The sequence below is a fragment of the Sus scrofa genome, chromosome 13, assembly GCF_054392235.1.
Source record: "Sus scrofa isolate SSC_HxYL_T2T_F1_AM1 chromosome 13, Sscrofa_HxYL_maternal_Yorkshire_Landrace_v2.0, whole genome shotgun sequence".
NCBI lineage: Eukaryota > Metazoa > Chordata > Mammalia > Artiodactyla > Suidae > Sus > Sus scrofa.
In genome coordinates this window covers 220,041,162-220,059,485 of record NC_139395.1, presented here as the reverse complement: position 1 = coordinate 220,059,485, position 18,324 = coordinate 220,041,162, and the positions used below count along the sequence as shown (strand labels likewise).

The 18,324-nt window shown below is 44.2% G+C and overlaps 1 protein-coding gene and 1 long non-coding RNA gene across 6 annotated transcripts in view; both read right to left on the bottom strand.

Annotated features, from left to right (window-relative positions):
* Positions 1–18,324, bottom strand: part of BACE2 (beta-secretase 2) — a 120,824-nt gene that overhangs the window by 36,626 nt on the left and 65,874 nt on the right. For 4 of the 5 annotated variants that reach the window (XM_021071005.2, XM_021071006.2, XM_021071004.2 and 1 more), the window contains exon 8: positions 13,428–13,596. The exons of the other annotated variant lie outside the window; for it this stretch is intronic. In XM_021071005.2, the coding sequence (XP_020926664.2) occupies positions 13,428–13,596 (169 nt within the window). The remainder of the gene's footprint in view (positions 1–13,427; positions 13,597–18,324) is intronic. 5 annotated transcript variants of the gene reach the window in all.
* LOC146397908 (uncharacterized) lies at positions 796–6,087 on the bottom strand. Its single transcript, XR_014825219.1, has 2 exons — positions 5,560–6,087; positions 796–3,537 (listed from the first exon to the last, which is right to left on the bottom strand). It is a non-coding gene; the product is annotated as an uncharacterized LOC146397908 (long non-coding RNA).

Sequence of the window (18,324 nt, the reverse complement as noted above, 5' to 3'; positions counted from 1 at the left end):
GCATAGATGCATCGCACCTGGTTTAACCGCCATTCACCTGTCAAACTTGTGGGTTGTTTCCAGATGTTTTGGCTATTTTGAATAAAGCTGCTCTGAAGATGAGTGACTTGTTGGCTCCTGAGCTGAAAGGGAAAAACAGAATGGTTGTCTGGGTACAGAATGGTTCTAGGCATATTGGTAGTTCACTCTCATGATCGCCTGGTTAAGAACTGCGGTTGGCGTTTCTGTTGTGGCGCAGCGGAAACGAATCTGACTAGGAACCATGAGGTTGTGGGTTTGATCCCTGGCCTCGCTCAGTGGGTTAAGGATCTGGCATTGCCATGCGCTGTGGTGTAGGTCGCAGATGTGGCTTGGATCCCGTGTTGCTGTGGCTGTGGTGTAGGCTGGCAGCTACAGCTCTGATTCAACACCTAGCCTGGGCACCTCTATATGCTGCGGGTGTGGCCCTAAAAAGCAAAAAAAAAAAAAAAGAAAAAGAAAAAAAGAGGAGCTGCAGAGCTGCATCTGCTGCCACCCAGTCCCCTTGATCATCAGGCTGCATATCACTAGTGATACAGAGAAGACCCAAATCCACAGCTCGGAGTACACTTTCTACTGAATGCGTATTGCTCTCCTTCACAGCATCGTAAAGTCGAGAAGTCTCAAGTCGAATCATCGTTAAGTCCAAGACCATCTGTACATACATATAAATACAATAAAAAAGGTTTAAAATAAAACCCTGCCGACATCATCACATTTTCTTTAGTGTACCCGTCTTATTTTTGTAATCGGAAAAGTTACGTATTTCTTTAAAAGTTTTTGAAAACTAGTACCAATTTGAGGTTGTCAGACAGAACGTATCATCTGGAAACACGAGCTTTCTCACGCTGGCTCACTAGCTACTCCTCTAAAAGGAAGGTTAGTGGCTTTAAAATGACTTCCGGAGGATGCTTTCTGGAGATGCCTTTCACTGGGCGCTTTGCACATTCACTGCCCACGCTACTAATTCTGTGGTCATAGAACAGAGTTTACCTTTTCACACTGGATCTAATTATGAGAGGCTACCGTGTGCTGTTGCCAAGAGCACGGTCGCTAGAGTTCAAATCCTAGTTGTCACTTATGCGTAAGGTCATTTTGGTCAAGCTACTTCTCTGCCTCTCGGGTTCCCCATCTGTACAATTGAAAATAATCCTGACAGTCTTGTGTGGATAATCGAGTCAAGAGCAGTGCAGCCCTTAGCCCAGCACCTGGAACAGAGGTCAGGGCTTACGAAGCGTCAGCTGTTAAGATGCTGTTATTTTAAATTCTTGCATCAAGGTCTTGGGTTAAAATGTTAATTATGCATGTTCCGTCTTGTCTCCTAGAAGGTCAGGACCTGCCTGATAATGGGTGCCTGAGGAAGAGATCTCTCTTTCCCAGCTATAAAAGTGATAAAGGTGAGGTCTTTTAATCACAGCATGCAACATGAAGTGACCTGTCCTCTCCGATGGGCCAGCTGGTATTGAGATGCTTTCTGAGTGCATGTGGTTTACTTGGAAGAGTGGCCTGGGGTCACAGGACAGGCGTAATGGACTCTGTGCTGTTTTGCTCTGCAACCCTGGAAGCCACTTACCCTCCCGAGGTCTCAGTGCTCTTTCGGGTAAAACGAGGAAGCAGGGCTGCCTAATCTTTGTCTTTGGGTTGTATTCTAAGTAGATGGCAGAGGCATATCTCTGTTCTTAACAGCTAACTTCCCTATTTTTAAACATGAACCAGATGATCCAATTGCAACCTGCAGCAAGGAAAATTCACAGTGAAACGACTGCCACAACCCATGATGCGTCTCAAATTGTCTAAGCTGAAATCTATACAGTTCTTGGGTGCTAAATGTCTCAATCTATAAAAAGAGATGGGTGGTATTTCAGAAGCTTTGGATACATTAAGAGAAAGTTGTCAATTTTCACAACTCTGTCATTTTTTTCTAGCTATGGGACACTTGGTCCAGGCAACAGAGAGGCAGTCGAAAGTGGCCCAGTCCCTGGTACCTGTTCCAGGTATGTAGGACTATGGGCTGAAGACCCAGGTTGGCCAAACACATGACACGCCGTGACCACCACCTATTTATCTGGCTCTGATCTGAGACCAGAATCGTGATGGTCCGTAGGAGGAGGGGGTGAGTTGAGGAGAAGCAGGGGCAGCAGAAGAGAAGCATCTGGACTCTTCTTCCAAAATACCCACCACCCTCCCACCCACCACCGTTCGGATATACCTTGGCTGAAAAAGGAGGTAAAATGTAGACCAGGCATATTTTAAGAAGCTCCCCAGGAGATTCTAATCAAAGAGCACCCACTCACTGCTCTCCTCCCCACCCCACCCCACCTCTCATAGAGAAGCCCAATCCTCTAGGCTAAGTGTTGTCTGACAAACACAGAGTATTATGAAAAACAAAATAAAGACACCAGGGAAGAAGGGCAGCTCCCCCCAATTTTTTTCAAGTGCTGGTCTGTGCAAAAGTAGAACTTTGTCCTGTTATGATACATGGAAATGGGGATAAAACAACCCTCGATTTAAAATATGGAGCTGAGCTCAGAAATAGGCCATAGGGCTGGGCTTCCAATACCCAATGAGGAGTGGGGGGCGGGGCTCAGAAGACTTGACCCCAGCGCCAAGGAGAGGGATACTAGAGCAGAGATGCCAGTTTGAAGCCTAGCCCATCAGTAAAAGAAGCCAGGAAGCCTCTACCAACAAGGAAGCTTCCTTCTGAGATTTGAGGAGGGTGGACGTCAAGGGCAAGACTTGCCCATGAGAAACAGAACCTCCACATCGCTAGCTCAAGCATGGCTGGCACCTGAATTTCTACAACTTGGTGTAGAAGCCCTATACTTCACACGGTCTGAAAACACTCCACAGAAAAATGCAAAGGTGCTTATAGGAACACTTTTACAACCCAAAGTGCACTGAACTCTCAGATGAAAAAAAAAAAGTACTCTCGATAAAGATTTGTTCACAACCAAAAATTACAAACCAAGTGAGAAAAAAATCCACCATGAGAGAATAGTCAGCAGACACAGGAACAAGGTTAGTTCTCCATCAATGATAAAAACACAATCATCTGCTTGAATTACATAATAGCCATGGCTAAAGTGATTAAAAACTCACTAAAATATCAATAAGATTTTTTTTTAAACTAAACAAGCTATAATTCATAAAGGAGGAGCTCACTGGTGGCCTAGCAGTTAAGGATTCAGTGTTGCCTCTGCTGTGGCTTGGGTTCAGTCCCTGGACTGAGAACTTTTATATGTTGCAGCTACGGCCAAAAGAAAGTAAAAAGGAAAGAAAAAAGTTCATAAGGGAAAAGAAAATTAAGGAGTTCCCACTGTGGCTCAGCAGAAATGACTCCAACTGGTATCCATGAGGATGTGGGTTTGATCCCTGGCCTCACTCAGCGGGTTGGGGATCCAGCGTTGCTGTGAGCTGTGGTGTAGGTTGCAGACACAGCTTGGATCACATGTTGCTGTGGCTGTGGCCAGCAGCTGTAGCCAGCAGCTGTAGCTCTGAATTGACTCCTAGCCTAGGAACCTCCATATGCCACAAGTGTGGCCCTAAAAAGTAAGAAGAAGAAGAAAAAAAAAAAGAATAGCAGGAAAGTTTTGAATAGGAAAAATATGATATGACCTATCAATGGAACAAAATGGGAAATCCAGAAATAAATATATATCTCCCAAATATTTATCGGAATTTGGTATGCAGTAATAGTGGGATTTCAAATTGGTGAAGAAAAGACAGATCACTTGATAAATATTATAGAAACAATCTGATAGTCACCATGGGGAGAAAAGACTGAATACATACAGTGTAGGCCAAAGGAAATCAAACGTAAAAGTACTTAAATAACTCACAAAATAATTTTAGTGAGGAACATAACTTAAAATGAGACAGGGCCTTCGAGTCATGGACTGAATATTGAAATGCATAAAAGTAAACATTTTTACACTAAAGTTCATCATAAGCAAAGTTTAAAAATTCTTTATACTTGAGATAGGAATCATAATTTTTCTTCTCTGGTTTGATACAAAAAAACTAAACCCAACAGAAAAAAATGGGTAAAAGACATGAGTGGATAGTTCACAGAAAAGGAAAAACAAATGCCCTTAGATATACAAAAGGAAATGCAAGCTCACCCATCTAAAGGAATATAATTAAAACTATACCGAGGTAATCTTTTTTTCACCCATCAGCTTGGCAAAATTCCCCAAAGTGTGTCATCGTGTTGGAACGTCTGACTGGAGAGAGAGGCCATCCCACTGATTGCTAGGGACCTGGAACAACCGGGTGTGAATGATATAACCTCTCTGGAAAGCCCAGTGATGGTGTTGATCAAGATGACAAATGCTACGCCCTTCCACCCAGGGATGCTATGCCTAGGAATCCTTCTGGAGGTATGCGTCTTATATGTGAATAGACCTATATGAAAGCATATCCACTGCAGAACTGTTGTACCAAAAAAGACTGGAAACAATGTAGATGCATATCAACAAGGATTAGGCAAATTATGAAACATCCACACCACAGGAGATCATGAGGCTCAAAGAAATGACGATGTGGGGACACTGGGTGAACTCACGAGATGGACTCTGAGATAGTGGGACGCTATATAAACCATTGCACCTTTTGAATTTTCAAACTGATAAAGGAGATATAAGCTACCACAAAATCATTACAGACCACCACAGAAAAGCAAACGAATACATTTGAGAAAGCACCAAAGGGAATTTCTGAAGATGAAAAATACAGTTGATGTAATTAAAAACTCACAGAATAGGTTAGATAGAGTGAACATGGCTGACGAGAGAACTAGACCAAGAGAAGATGCTTCCTAGGAACCTACACAAAATGCAGCAAAGAGAAAGAAAGGAACATGTGAATGAAAGTGCAGGGATATGAAATAATGAGAACCCCCCAAATTTATTCCATAGCAGATTAGAAGAGAGTAGGAAGAGTGGAATGTGAGGCAATAGTGGAGGAGATACAGCTGATAATTTTCTAGGGTTGATGGAAATCATGGAGTTCCCGTCGTGGCGCAGTGGTTAACGAATCCGACTAGGAACGAGGAGGTTGCTCAGTGGGTTAAGGATCCAGCATTGCCGTGAGCTATGGTGTAGGTTGCAGACGCAGCTTGGATCCTGCGTTGCTGTGGCTGGGAACCTCCATGTGCCATGGGTGTGGCCCTAGAAAAGACAAAGGAAAAAAAAAAGAAAAAAAGAAAATCATGAGTGATCAGGATCAGAGAGCATAATGAGTCTTGAACAAGATGAAAACACAACCTATATCTAGATATATCATGGTGAAAGTTCAGAACACTAAAAATTTTTAATTTACCTTTCACAGACTTTGATAAAAGAAATCCTAAAGTATATTCCTAAAAAAAAAAAAAAAGCGAAGTTCCCGTCATGGCTCAGTGGTTAACGAATCCGACTAGGAACCATGAGGTTGCGAGTTCCATCCCTGGCCTTGCTCAGTGGGTTAAGGATCCGGCATTGCCATGAGCTGTGGTGTAGGTCACAGACGCGGCTTGGATCCTGAGTTGCTGTGGCTGGGAACCTCCATGTGCCATGGGTGTGGCCCTAGAAAAGACAAAGAAAAAAAAAAAAGAAAGAAAGAAAATCGTGAGTGATCAGGATCAGAGAGCATAATGAGTCTTGAACAAGATGAAAACGCAACCTATATCTAGATACATCATGGTGAAAGTTCAGAACACTAAAAATTTTTAATTTACCTTTCACAGACTTTGATAAAAGAAATCCTAAAGTATATCCTTAAAAAAAAAAGAAAAAAAAAAGCGGAGTTCCCGTCGTGGCGCAGTGGTTAATGAATCCGACTAGGAACCATGAGGTTGCGGGTTCGGTCCCTGCCCTTGCTCAGTGGGTTGATGATCCGGCTGCCCTTGATCAGTGGGTTAACAATCCGGCGTTGCTGTGAGCTGTGGTGTAGGTTGCAGACGCGGCTCGGATCCCGCGTTGCTGTGGCTCTGGCATAGGCCGGTGGCTACAGCTCCGATTCGACCCCTAGCCTGGGAACCTCCATATGCCGCGGGAGCAGCCCAAAGAAATAGCAAAAAGACAAAAAAAAAAAAAAAAAAAAAAAAAAAAAAAGCACATTCTTCAGCAGGAAGAAAATTGCTGTGTAGTGTCCCACTTAATGGAGAGATGATCATTCATTTATCCATTCTCCCTCACAAGACTTTGGGTTGTTCTTAGTTTGAAGAAAATGATAGGCTTTTTTTCTTCTTCTTTTTATGGCCACACTTGTGGCATATAGAAGTTCCTAGGCAAGGGGTTGAATTGGAGCTGCAGCTGCTGGCCTACACCACAGTCACAGCAATGCCAGATCTAAGCTGCATCTGTGACCTATTCTGCAGTTTGTGGCAATGTTGGATCTTTAACCCACTGAGCAAGGCCAGGGATCAAACCTGCATCCTCACAGACACTATGTCAGGTTGTTAACCCTCTGAGCCACAATGGCAACTCCAGTTAGTTTTATGTAATTACTAAATGAATGCAGCATTCCGTCAGTTTTATGAATAAAGCTGTTTCTGGTCAAGTCTTTGAGTGGACATAGGTATTTATTTCTCCTTTGCACACACCTAGGAGTGAAAGCGCCAGGTCATTGAATGGGAGTATGTTTAACATTAGTAGAAACTGTGAAGCAGATTTTTTTCATTCATACTAAACAATTTCAGCAAATGGGAGCCCCTTAACTTAGGATTAGAAGGGAATTCTACAGACCTATCTCATATGTTATGCTCAATAGTGAAATATTCCCATCAAAGTAAGGAAAAAACAAAAATGTCCATCACTATTTCTATTCAATATTGTCTCTAAAAGTATCACAAAAAGAAAAGTAAATACAAGATGAAAGACTAGATATGATAAAAAATATATTATTTTCAGATCATATAATTTTCAAAGAAAATCCAAGTGATTTTACCAACTATTTTAAAATAGGAGAATTCAGTAAGGTGGCTGGATAGAAGATTAATATACAAAAAAAAAAAAATGAATGCCTATATACCAAACAATCCATTAGAAAATGCAATTTTAAATAATCTCATTTACAGGAATTGTAAGAGCTAAGAGGTATCTAGTATTAAGCATATGTATTAAGATTTTTTTAGAGAAAACTACAGAATACTGCTATAGGACATAAAAGATGACCGAAACAAGTAGAGTTTAGCACCTTCATGAGGAAAAGACTCATACAGTAGTGATTTGATATCTTCTCAAGTTATCTATAAATTCAGTGCAGTTAACAAAAATTTCAATGTGATTCTTCAGGGATCTTGACAAGCTGAATAAAAGGACAAAAGAAACCAGGTCAATTTTAAAGAAGAAAAAGGGGAAGACTCAAACCCCTACCAGATATTGAGTCTTACTATAACTACAGAAATTAAAACCACAGGTTATAACTCAGGAATATTCTACTATTCCTCTCGGCACCAGAATAGACTGCTCAGAAATAGACCCAGGTATTTTTACATAACGAAGATATTATTAAAATTCAGTAGATAGCTTGCAGAAAATACTTAACCTCAATCTAATCGAGCCTCTAGACCTAAGTTCAAGTTTATAGGAAATATGAATATGATATTAAACTGACCTATTAAATGATACCATTAGGAAATAGGCAAATCTGAATATGATACCTTCTGTAAGACACCTGACCTTCAAAACAATAAAAGCTAAGGAAAACATTTTTGGGGCAACTGGGGAAATTTGAATATGGCCTAGATATTACATATATTAGATAAATATTGGTACCTTTTTAGGTGTCATATTGATATTACGGTTATGTAGGAGAATGTCTTTTTCTTTTTCTTTCTTTTAATTTATTTTTGGCTGTGACTGTGGCATGTGGAAGTTTCCAGACCAGGGATCGAACTTGCGCCACAGCAGTGACACAAGCTGCTACAGTGACCTGAGCTGCTGCAGTGACAATGCTGGGTCTTGAACCTACTGCACTACAAGAGAACTTCCAGAATGTCTTTAGTTTTAAGAGATGAACAATGAGATATTTACGCGTGAAATATCATGATATCTGCAAATTATTTGCAAATATTTCAGCAAAAAACTCATACAGACTGATATACACACATGCCCATAAACTGACACATGGTCAAGTGTTAAAATTAAATTTAGATGGTTGGTATGCAGGACATTATGTTATTATTTTTTAGTCTTTTTTGTATAATAAAATTTGTATAATAAAATTTTTGTATAAGAAAAATTTTTGTATAATAAATTTTTGATAGAATAAAAATTTTCACAATAAAATATTGAAAAAACTGGATGGGAAAACATACAATCAATAAATGATGCTAGAAAACTGAATGGCCTCATAAAAATTAGATTCCTACTTCACATTTTAGAAGAAAATGAAAAAATAAGTATATAGTACCTTTAGAAGAAAAATGATCTCTTATTTTTTTTAGATTAAGGAAGAACATCTCAAAAAAGGTACAGAGCAGGAGTTCCCGTCGTGGCGCAGTGGTTAACGAATCCGACTAGGAACCATGAGGTCGCGGGTTCGGTCCCTGCCCTTGCTCAGTGGGTTAACGATCTGGCGTTGCCGTGAGCTGTGGTGTAGGTTGCAGACGCGGCTCAGATCCCGCGTTGCTGTGGCTCTGGCGTAGGCCAGTGGCCACAGCTCCGATTCAACCCCTAGCCTGGGAACCTCCATATGCCGTGGAAGCGGCCCAAGAGATAGCAACAACAACAACAACAAACAACAAAGACAAAAAAAAAAAAAAAAAAAAAAAAAAGAAAGTCAATCTGGACCATTGAAAAGAAAGTGCATATATACACATATATATATATTAAAAAAAAAAAAAAAAAAAAAGGTACAGAGCAAAAGCCATGAAAAAGGAATTGGTGAATTATATTTCACTAAGTAGACACTAAAACCAAGAAAAGTCAGAGAGATAAGGAGAAAATATTTGCCATGCACATAACCCAGAAAATTAGTATTTCAAGTACATGAAGAACTTGCGTATATCAATTAAAAAAATAAGTAGAAAAATGTGCACAAACTGTTAACAGAAAAATTCACCATCAGAGAAAAAGCTCAAACATCCCAGAAACATATCAACAGTTGCATCATCTCAGGAGAAAATTAAAATGCAACATTATTTCACACACATTTTGGCAAAAAACCAAATATTAATACTTTGAAGGAATGGAAATTCTTACATAACTTTGGTGGTCCAGCTACTTCTAAGACACATTGATGATGGCCAGTAACACGGAAGGCTGGCAGCGGAGATCATCAGAAATTCCATTTCTAGAAGATCTCATTTGCATGCACAGGGCTGTTCACTGCGGTACTGAGATGACAACTGAACATCTTATCCACATGCGCAGAGTTTGCCCCGGTACTGTTTATAACTCAAATGCAAGCAGGGCAGGACTGGGTGAATAAGCCGGGTACATTCATACAAGGGCCTACTATAGAGCCGCCCAAATGAATGAGCTGGTACTCATATCAGCATGGAGAATCTAGATTTTTTTTTGGGGGGGGGTCTTTTTAGGGTTATACCTGCGGCATATGGAAGTTTCCAAGCTAGAGGTTGAATCAGAGCTGCAGCTGCAGGCCTACACCACAGCCACAGTAACACAGGATCTGAGCTGCAACTGCAGCCTACACCACAGCTCAGGGCAATGCTGGATCCTCAACCCACTGAGTGAGGCCAGGGATTGAACCCGCGTCCTCATGGATATTAGCCGGATTTGCTACCACTGAGCCACAGCGGAAACTCCGTGCGTGGAGTATCCAGTAAATGTATCGCTGGACAATAAAAGCAAGCTGACAATGGCTATGTACAGCACCATCGCATTCATGCAAATTAAAAAACACCAAAACACCAAAACCAACCAACCTACGTTTTGTTACAGGTACTCCGTTATTGATCCATGGTAGGCAGCTTCTAAGATGCCCCCAGTGGTCCTGCTTCCTGGCATTTACTTGTGTGTCATTACCCCCAAGTCATATGGTACCAGGGTTGCTCTGTTTGACCAGGAGAGGAGGGCAGAAGTGACGGCCCTCAGATTAGGTTATAAAAAGGCTGTGGCTTCCCTGTTGGGGGCTCAGTTGCTTTCTCTGGGATCCCTTTCTTGGGAGTGATGTGTGCCCTGCCTGGAGGACATTCGGGCAGGCCTGTGGTGAGGGCCATACGGTGAGGAAAGAGGTTCCTGCCAGTAACCACGTGAGTGAGCGTGAAAGTGGACCCTCTGGCCTGTAGGTGGCTGCAGCCTCAGGAGAGACCCTGGGCCAGAACCACCCAAATAAGCCCCCTCTTGATTCCTGACGCTCAGCACCTGCACAAGGCCGTGCAGTGCTGTGAGGTTTGGGGGTAATTGTGACACAGTCATAGATAACTAATCCGATGTGGTTATAACCATGGAGTGAAATTTTAAGTGTACAGTACCTATGAGAGGGATATACACCAATTTCAGGATAAAGAGCAAGTCTGGGGAGTTCCCACTGTGGCTCCGTGGGTTAAGAACCTGGCTAGTGTCCATGAGGATGTGGATTCAATTCCTGAGCTCGCTCAATGGGTTAAGCATCAGGTGTTGCCGTGAGCTACAGTGTAGGTCACAGATGTGGCCTGGATCTGGTGTGGCTGTGGCTGTGGCTGTGGTGTAGGGCAGCAGCTGCAGCGTGGATTTGACCCCCAGCCTGGGAACTTCCATATGCCACAGGTGCAGCCCTAAAAAGACCAAAATGAAACAAAATAGACAGTAATTCCAGGGAAGGCAGTGGGATGGGACGTTAGCTGTATTTTATTTCTATGAAAAATTTTTGAAGGACGTATTACAAAATGGTGGCATTTGTTAAATCTGAGTGCCCCTAAGTGTATACACAGTACATGATTTCTTGCAATTGAAAAAATTTTGTTACTTAAAAGAGAACTTAAAAATAAATACTTTTTTTTTTTTCTTTTTAGGGCTGCACCTGCGGCATATGGAAGCTCCCAGGCTAGGGGTCGAATTGGAGCTACAGCTGCCAGCCTACACCACAGCCACAGCAATGCGGGATCCGAGCCACGTCTGTGACCTACACCACAGCTCATAGCAACGCCGGATCCTAAACCCACTGAACAAGACCAGGGATTGAACCCACATCCTCATGGATAATAGTCGGATTCATTTTCTCTGAGCCACAACAGGACCTCCAAAAATAAATACTTTTAGGAGTTCTCGTCGTGGCGCAGCAGAAACGAATCCAACTTGGAACCATGAGGTTGCAGGTTCGATCCCTGGCCTCGCTCAGGGGGTTAAGGATCTGGCGATGTGGTGAGCTGTGATGTAGGTCAGAGATGTAGGTCAGAGATGCAGCTCAGATCTAATGTTGCTGTGGCTGTGGTGTAGGCCAGTGGCTTCAGCTCCGATTAGACCCCTAGCCTGGGAACCTCCATATGCTGAGCGGGCAGCCCTAAAAAGCAAAAAATATAAAAAAAATTAAAAAATTAAAAAATAAGAAACACGTTTAAAAAGAAAAAGAAAGGCAGGGTATTTTCCACTTACGGTGGAGCTTGAGATCACTGTCTGGCCCCTAACCGCTGTCCTGAGAGAGGTAATCGCTTCAGTGGCGAAACATATCACAGTCCATTGTCGCCACTGGTAAAAATCTAATGTTTAAGTACCAAGACCTGAAAGACACTGCTTTTTACAAATAGCAAGGCAAATGTGTATAAGAGCATCTCACAAAGAATTTGTGATGAAATGCAGGAGAGAACGTGGCTCTGCTTAGAGACGCTTAATATTAAACTCTTTCTAACAGCAATGCACTCAGGGAACAGACGGTGATTATGCTCTGGGTGGCACGAAGTAAAGTGGACCATGTAACAGCTGTTGCCATAGTAGCCTCTGTTTAATAGGATTTAGCAAGAGAACAGAAATGGTGGGGAAACCTGCTGTAGTTCTTAGATCCTCTGGGTGAAAAGGAGAAAAAGAATCGCGCCTGGGAGATGCCCTCGTGTCCTGCCCCAGGAAACCCCACAGAGGAAGCTCCCTTTGGGGTGATCTAACAGGCTGAAAGGCAAGCATTTACTCAAGACCCAGATTTAAAAAAAAAAAAAAAAGGACAAGTTTCAAGGATACCGAGTCTGTTCACGCAAACAAAGTCCATGAAATCTGCATTGATATCTAAGGAGTTATATTGCAAGATATCAAATATGGTATCTTGGGGGTTGGAGAAGTTATTTATGTAGAATCTGGATTGGCCTGATGCTCCAGATGTAACTGTCCCCTCTAAGACTTCTCGTCCTGCGTTCTCCAAAGTGTCACTGTATTTTGTGGGAACACACAGTGTCTTGAAGCAAGGCTATGAGGCATCACTTCCCTGCTTTATTTACTGGCGCTCTTATTTTAAGACCACAACTTAATAGTAAGAAATAATACTTGAAACCTCCCCTCCTGAATAAATCAGCTGTGAGCATTTGGCATTTCATCTCACAGGCTCCCCTCCAAACTCCTCAGGTGATTTAAGATCAGAGCGAAGGTAAGGTCAGAGCTGAGGGTACCAGCATGGTCAGCAAACCTGCCTTGTCCTCAATGAACTGCAGCTAATATTTTTGAGAATGATGTAAAAAAATGTAATGTTTTTCTTTCACCAAATTCATATTTCCTTTTCTTTACTATGTGGTGGTCTTTTTTTTTTTTTTTTCATTTTTGGCCACTCTGTGGCATGTGGAGTTCTGGGGCCGGGGACCACATCTGAGCCACAGTTGTGACCTATGTCACAGCTGCAGCAATACTGGATCCTTTAACCCCCTGTGCTGGGCTGGGGAGCAAACCTGTGTCCTGGTGCTACAGAAATGCTGTGGGTCCTTTTGTCCCACAGCAGGACCTCCAAACTGCATGGTGAGCTTGAATTTCACTACAATCTCCAATTTTCTCCTGTTTCATCTTTTTTCCACAGCATATGGAAGTTTCCAGACTAGGGGTCAAATTGGAGCTGCAGCTGCCAGCCTACACCACAGCCACAGCAGTGCCAGATCCAAGCTGCATCTGAGACCTACACCACAGCTCACGGCAACACTGGATCCTTAATCCACTGAGCAAGGCCAGGAATTGAACCCGCATCCTCGCGGATACTAGTTGGGTTCATTACCGCTGAGCCATGATGGGAAATCCTCATTTTAAGTTTAACATGAGAGAGAGCTATAAGGCTAACATTTCTGGTATGTTTGCCATGTGCCAAGCCCTGGACTAAAAGTTTACATGGATTATTCTCAGTTATTCCTCTCTGCAAGCCCACAGTACATTTTGTTGCTAGGACTTTGATCACGGAGGATAAGCAGGAGAGAAACAATTCAATGGCAACTGATTTGCCATCAAGAACTGCTTCTGAGTCAGTGAACCGACATCAAGGGATCTCGTGAGGGGCCCTTGTCCCATGTGAGCATTGCTTACCGGCACAGGGGCTGGCTGCGAAGCCTACCCTCTTCCGAGCTCTGTCAAAGACCACGTAGAAGCCCTCCATCACGGTAGCACCAATCACCAGCGCGTTTGTGGAAGGTGAAATGCCAAACCGGTAACATTCATAATTCAGGCCAGCCCCCATCATGGGCTGGATGTAAAGCTGTTGAAGAGGAAAGAGCAAACAAGAAAGTGCACAACTCAGGCAAGGTCACAAAACTTTGTTCAGACCCTCCACTGGAGCTGCAGAGAGTGAACAGCACCAGATCAGTAAACAGCCACCCAGGGGTCAGGACCATAACCGTGGTGACAAACACTCCTGAGATAGGAGTATGCATGTGACCTCAGACTGCACACAGGTACACCCACACGGGAGATGTCCATCATCCATCCATCCGTCATCCATCCTTCATTCATCCATCATCCATCCATCATCCATCCTTCATCCATCCTTCATCCAACCACCCGTCATCCATCCATCCATCATCCATCCATCCAACCACTCATCCACCCATCCAATCACTCATCCATCCATCCATCCATTATCCATCCTTCAACCAACCATCCATCATCCATTATCCATCCATCATCCATCCTTCATCCAACCATCTGTCATCCATCCATCCATCCACCCATCCAACCATCATCCATCCATCCATCACTCATCCATCCATCCATCCATCATCCATCCATCCATTATCCATCCTTCAACCAACCATCCATCATCCATTATCCATCCATCATCCATCCATCCATCATCCATCCTTCATCCAACCACCTGTCATCCATCCATCCACCCATCCAACCATCATCCATCCATCCATCCATTATCCATCCATCATCCATCCATTCATCATCCATCCTTCATTCATCCATCATCCATCCATCATCCAGCTGGTCTGCACTCACTGAGCACTTATTTATTTATTTATTTATTTATTTATTTATTTATTGTCTTTTTGCTATTTCTTGGGCCGCTTCCGCAGCATATGGAGGTTCCCAGGCTAGGGGTCCAACTGGAGCTGTATCCACTGGCCTACACCAGAGCCACAGCAACACGGGATCCGAGCCGCGTCTGCAACCTGCACCACAGCTCACGGCAACGCCGGATCGTTAACCCACTGAGCAAGGGCAGGGACCGAACTCGCAACCTCATGGTTCCTAGTCGGATTCGTTAACCTCTGCACCACGACGGGAACTCCCCTCACCGAGCACTTAATACGGTCCAGATACTGTCTTGGTACCAGCAATACAAAGAATAACATTTGTGTGATCAAAACGTACATGATCAAACTGACACGCGAGGAAGATGAATGTCACCGCCCTTGCTACTAGCAGGGAAGACTAGAGGGAGAGGGGTTTCAGGGCAGAAAAGTGAGCTAGGACACAGCTGGGGTGGTTCCTGGAGTCACCACCTGCTGAGCATCAAGCAGCTGCCAGGTCTAGGGGGCGGGCCCAGCAGATAGAACCCTGCACTGATTGGCGTGTCTCTCGGTGAGCCCTTCTTCACAGCAAGGAATCATTCTGTTCTTCACTGTATTCTTGGCACCTGGGCATCTAGCATATGCTAAGCACATAGTGGGGCCTCAGTAAATGTACGTAAATGAATGAGCTTCATCCATGTAATGAAACAGACAAGTGCTCCTGAAGGTTGACATAAATGAGGACAAGGTGGCCGATACAATTAGCTGCTACTGAAACCTTTCCTGTTAGGGCTCTGAAAGCAGGTGTGTGACTACAAAAACGGCCCTAGCTTTGAATGAATTAATTCCATAACAACCCCCCCATCATCTGATGACACTGACACAAACACAATGCAGACTCAAGTTGTATCTTTCACTCTGTCCTGCGTGTCCCAGTTAACTTCCAAAAACAAATCTCAGACTGTAAATTTTGTAACCTGTTGGGAAAACTTCAGTGTTGCTGGATCTCAGAATTGAAAGCTTGTCCTAAAACTAAAATAGCACAAATAGACAAACCAGTGGTATTTAGACTGAAACTACTTACATTTTCAGGATTACATATGCATATAAAAAACAAGAATTAAAAAAAAAAAAAGAATTTGTCTGTGGGCTGGGATTGGAGGCCTATTCTTCAAACAGACCACACCGGATTCAGCCTAGGTGCTTTTAAAACATAGTGCTGGGGATGGAACCTATGCTTTGCTTTGCTTTTTGGCCATGTCTGCAGCACGGGGATGTTTCCAGGCCAGGAATCAAACCCAAGCTACAGTAATGACTTGAGCCACCGTGGTGATAACCCTGGGTCCTCAACCTGCTGAGCCACCAGGGAACTCCGACAGTTTTTGGACCCAGTTCTTCTGCACGAGCAATCAGTTGCCCATCTACTGCTGCCGATGCCTGAATGGTCCAGGGTACAGGCCTCTTTCTAAAACGTTGGTGCCAAGGAGCCTTGAGAGTTGCCCTGAATGTCAGGAAGGGGTTCCGTCGGGCAGAGCTGCAGGGTTAGGAGGGGACTCCCAGGGATATCCCTGACGGGGGGGGGGGCATCACCGGCCTGTGGAACGTGGGGGGGGGTCTCAGCAGGTGGTGTTCAGAACAGTCATGCTTTCCCACCAAGGCACTGGGAAGCATCCTTTCCCACCAAGGCACTGGGAAGCATCCTTTCCCACCAAGGCACTGGGAAGCATCCTTTCCCACCAAGGCACTGGGAAGCAAATGGGATGAGGATGGTGAATACGACGTCAGGGAAACAGGGGGCAGCATAGGTCTTTAAAAACTGAAAAAGTGCACATGTCATAGAGAACAGACTCGTGGTTGTCAAGGGGGAGGGGGACGGAGTGGGATGGCCGGGGAATTTGGGGGTAGTAATGCCAACTCTTCCATGCCGAATGGATAAGCAGTGAGATGCTACTGTACAGCACAGGGAACTCTATCCAGTCTCTTGGGATAGACCATGAGGAAGATAGAATGAGAAAGGGAATGTATATATAGGTATGACTGGGCCACTTTGCTATATAGCAGGTTTTTTTTGTTTGTTTTGTTTTTGTCTTTTTAGGGCCATACCCACAGCATACGGAGGTTCCCAGGCTAGGGGTCTAATTGGAGCTGCAGCTGCCGACCTCCATCAAAGCCACAGCAGTGCCAGGTCCGAGCTGCGTCTTTGACCTACACTGCAGCTCACACCAAAGGATCCTTAACCCACTGAGCGAGGCCAGGGATTGAACGTGTGTCCTCCTGGCTACTAGTCAGGTTTATTACTGCTGAGCCACGATGGGAACTCCTGTACAGCTGAAATTGGCACGACACTGTAAATCAACTAGACTTTGATAAAAAATATAAAAAAGAAAGAAAATGTGGACGTGTCAATGTCAAACAAAAAATACCTACAGTCTTATAAGTAAGAATACAACTGAATTTTTATGTAGAGATATGCAAATTAAATGAAAGGCTCCCAAGTCTTCCTCCTTACATTTCCGTGCTCACCCAGGGCTCGGACCCAAAAGGGGCTGATGCTCTCCAGTGGCCCGTCCACTCTGAGGGCTGTTGCCTGCCCTGAACCCAATAGGTTCCCCCAACGTCTGCTTTCCTCCTGCTCCTGACAAGTCCCTGACTGTCGACCCATTCACACGCCATTTATTCTCTGCTCCGCATTCACCTTTGTCCTCAAGCTGGGTTTCACCTTCAGCTCCAGACCACACTGATGAAATAACGTCCACATTTTGCTGTGAGACGGACCAACACTTCATCACAAAAAGCGCAGTATTTTAAAGATGCCGAAAACACATCATTCTAACGTCACTCTACGCAGTGCTGTTCACCCAAGCACACAGCGGTCTTCCAAACTTGTCTTTGGCAAGTATGATTATTTCTCCTTTATGGTTAAAGAGACAGACACAGAAAGGGCTAAGGGATGGGTTCAGAGTTACGGTGTGAGTCAAGGGCAGTGCTGAGACTATAACTCAGATGCCAGCTCTCAGAGTCTGTGTCCTCTGCTGGGCTGTATTTCTCTTGACGCTTCCAATCCTTCCCCCAACAACTGTCCATTTCCGGAATGCGCTCCCCGTGAATCAAGTTGAAAACATATCCTTTTCCTTCTCCTGCTGACATCGCCCCTCCCATCCCCCAACCCCGCTCCTTTATCCCCAATGCAGCCAACAGCAACAAAGACACATTGTTCCGTGCATGCAGCAAGCAGGGGTTAGGTACCACTCTCTACCACGTGGCAGAGTTAGGGGAGGAAGGATGATCATTACGGCTCATGGTTCTCGTCCTCCAGGAGTTGATAATTTAATGGAGGAAGAAATGTAAGTGTGTGCGTGTCACTCAAGAAAAAAAGCAAATGAAAAAAGGCAGCCGCGTAAACCATGCCCCGAAGATAGGATTCCGAGCGGATGAGTAGCCTAGAAAGCGCGCATTATGCGTCTGAAGGGCAAGCTCACAAACGGGTCATTCTGCCCAGCGGAGGTTTAACAAAGAGGGTTGTTTGTGCTGGGCCTTAAAGGATGGGAAGAATTCGGATACCCACACGGAGTGGGGAGGAGAGGGCATTTCAGGCAGAGCACGTTGGTGGGAGCAAACATTAAGAGACGGGAGCAGGCACCCAGGGCTGGAGGACAGACACCAAGAAGGGGGGGGATTCAGGGCTCAGAAGGGAGGAAATGTGCGGGAGAGGCAGCAAGGGTCCCGGGAGGTGGCAAAAGCCACGCGGAGAAGGAAATCTTCAGGACAGAGGGAGCGGGATGGAGATGCTGTTCAGGAACATTCATCTGGCAATAGTTTATTTATTTATTTTATTTATTTATTTTTGTCTTTTTGCTATTTCTTTGGGCCGCTCCCGCGGCATATGGAGGTTCCCAGGCTAGGGGTCTAATTGGAGCTGCAGCCACTGGCCTACACCAGAGCCACAGCAACGCGGGATCCGAGCCGCG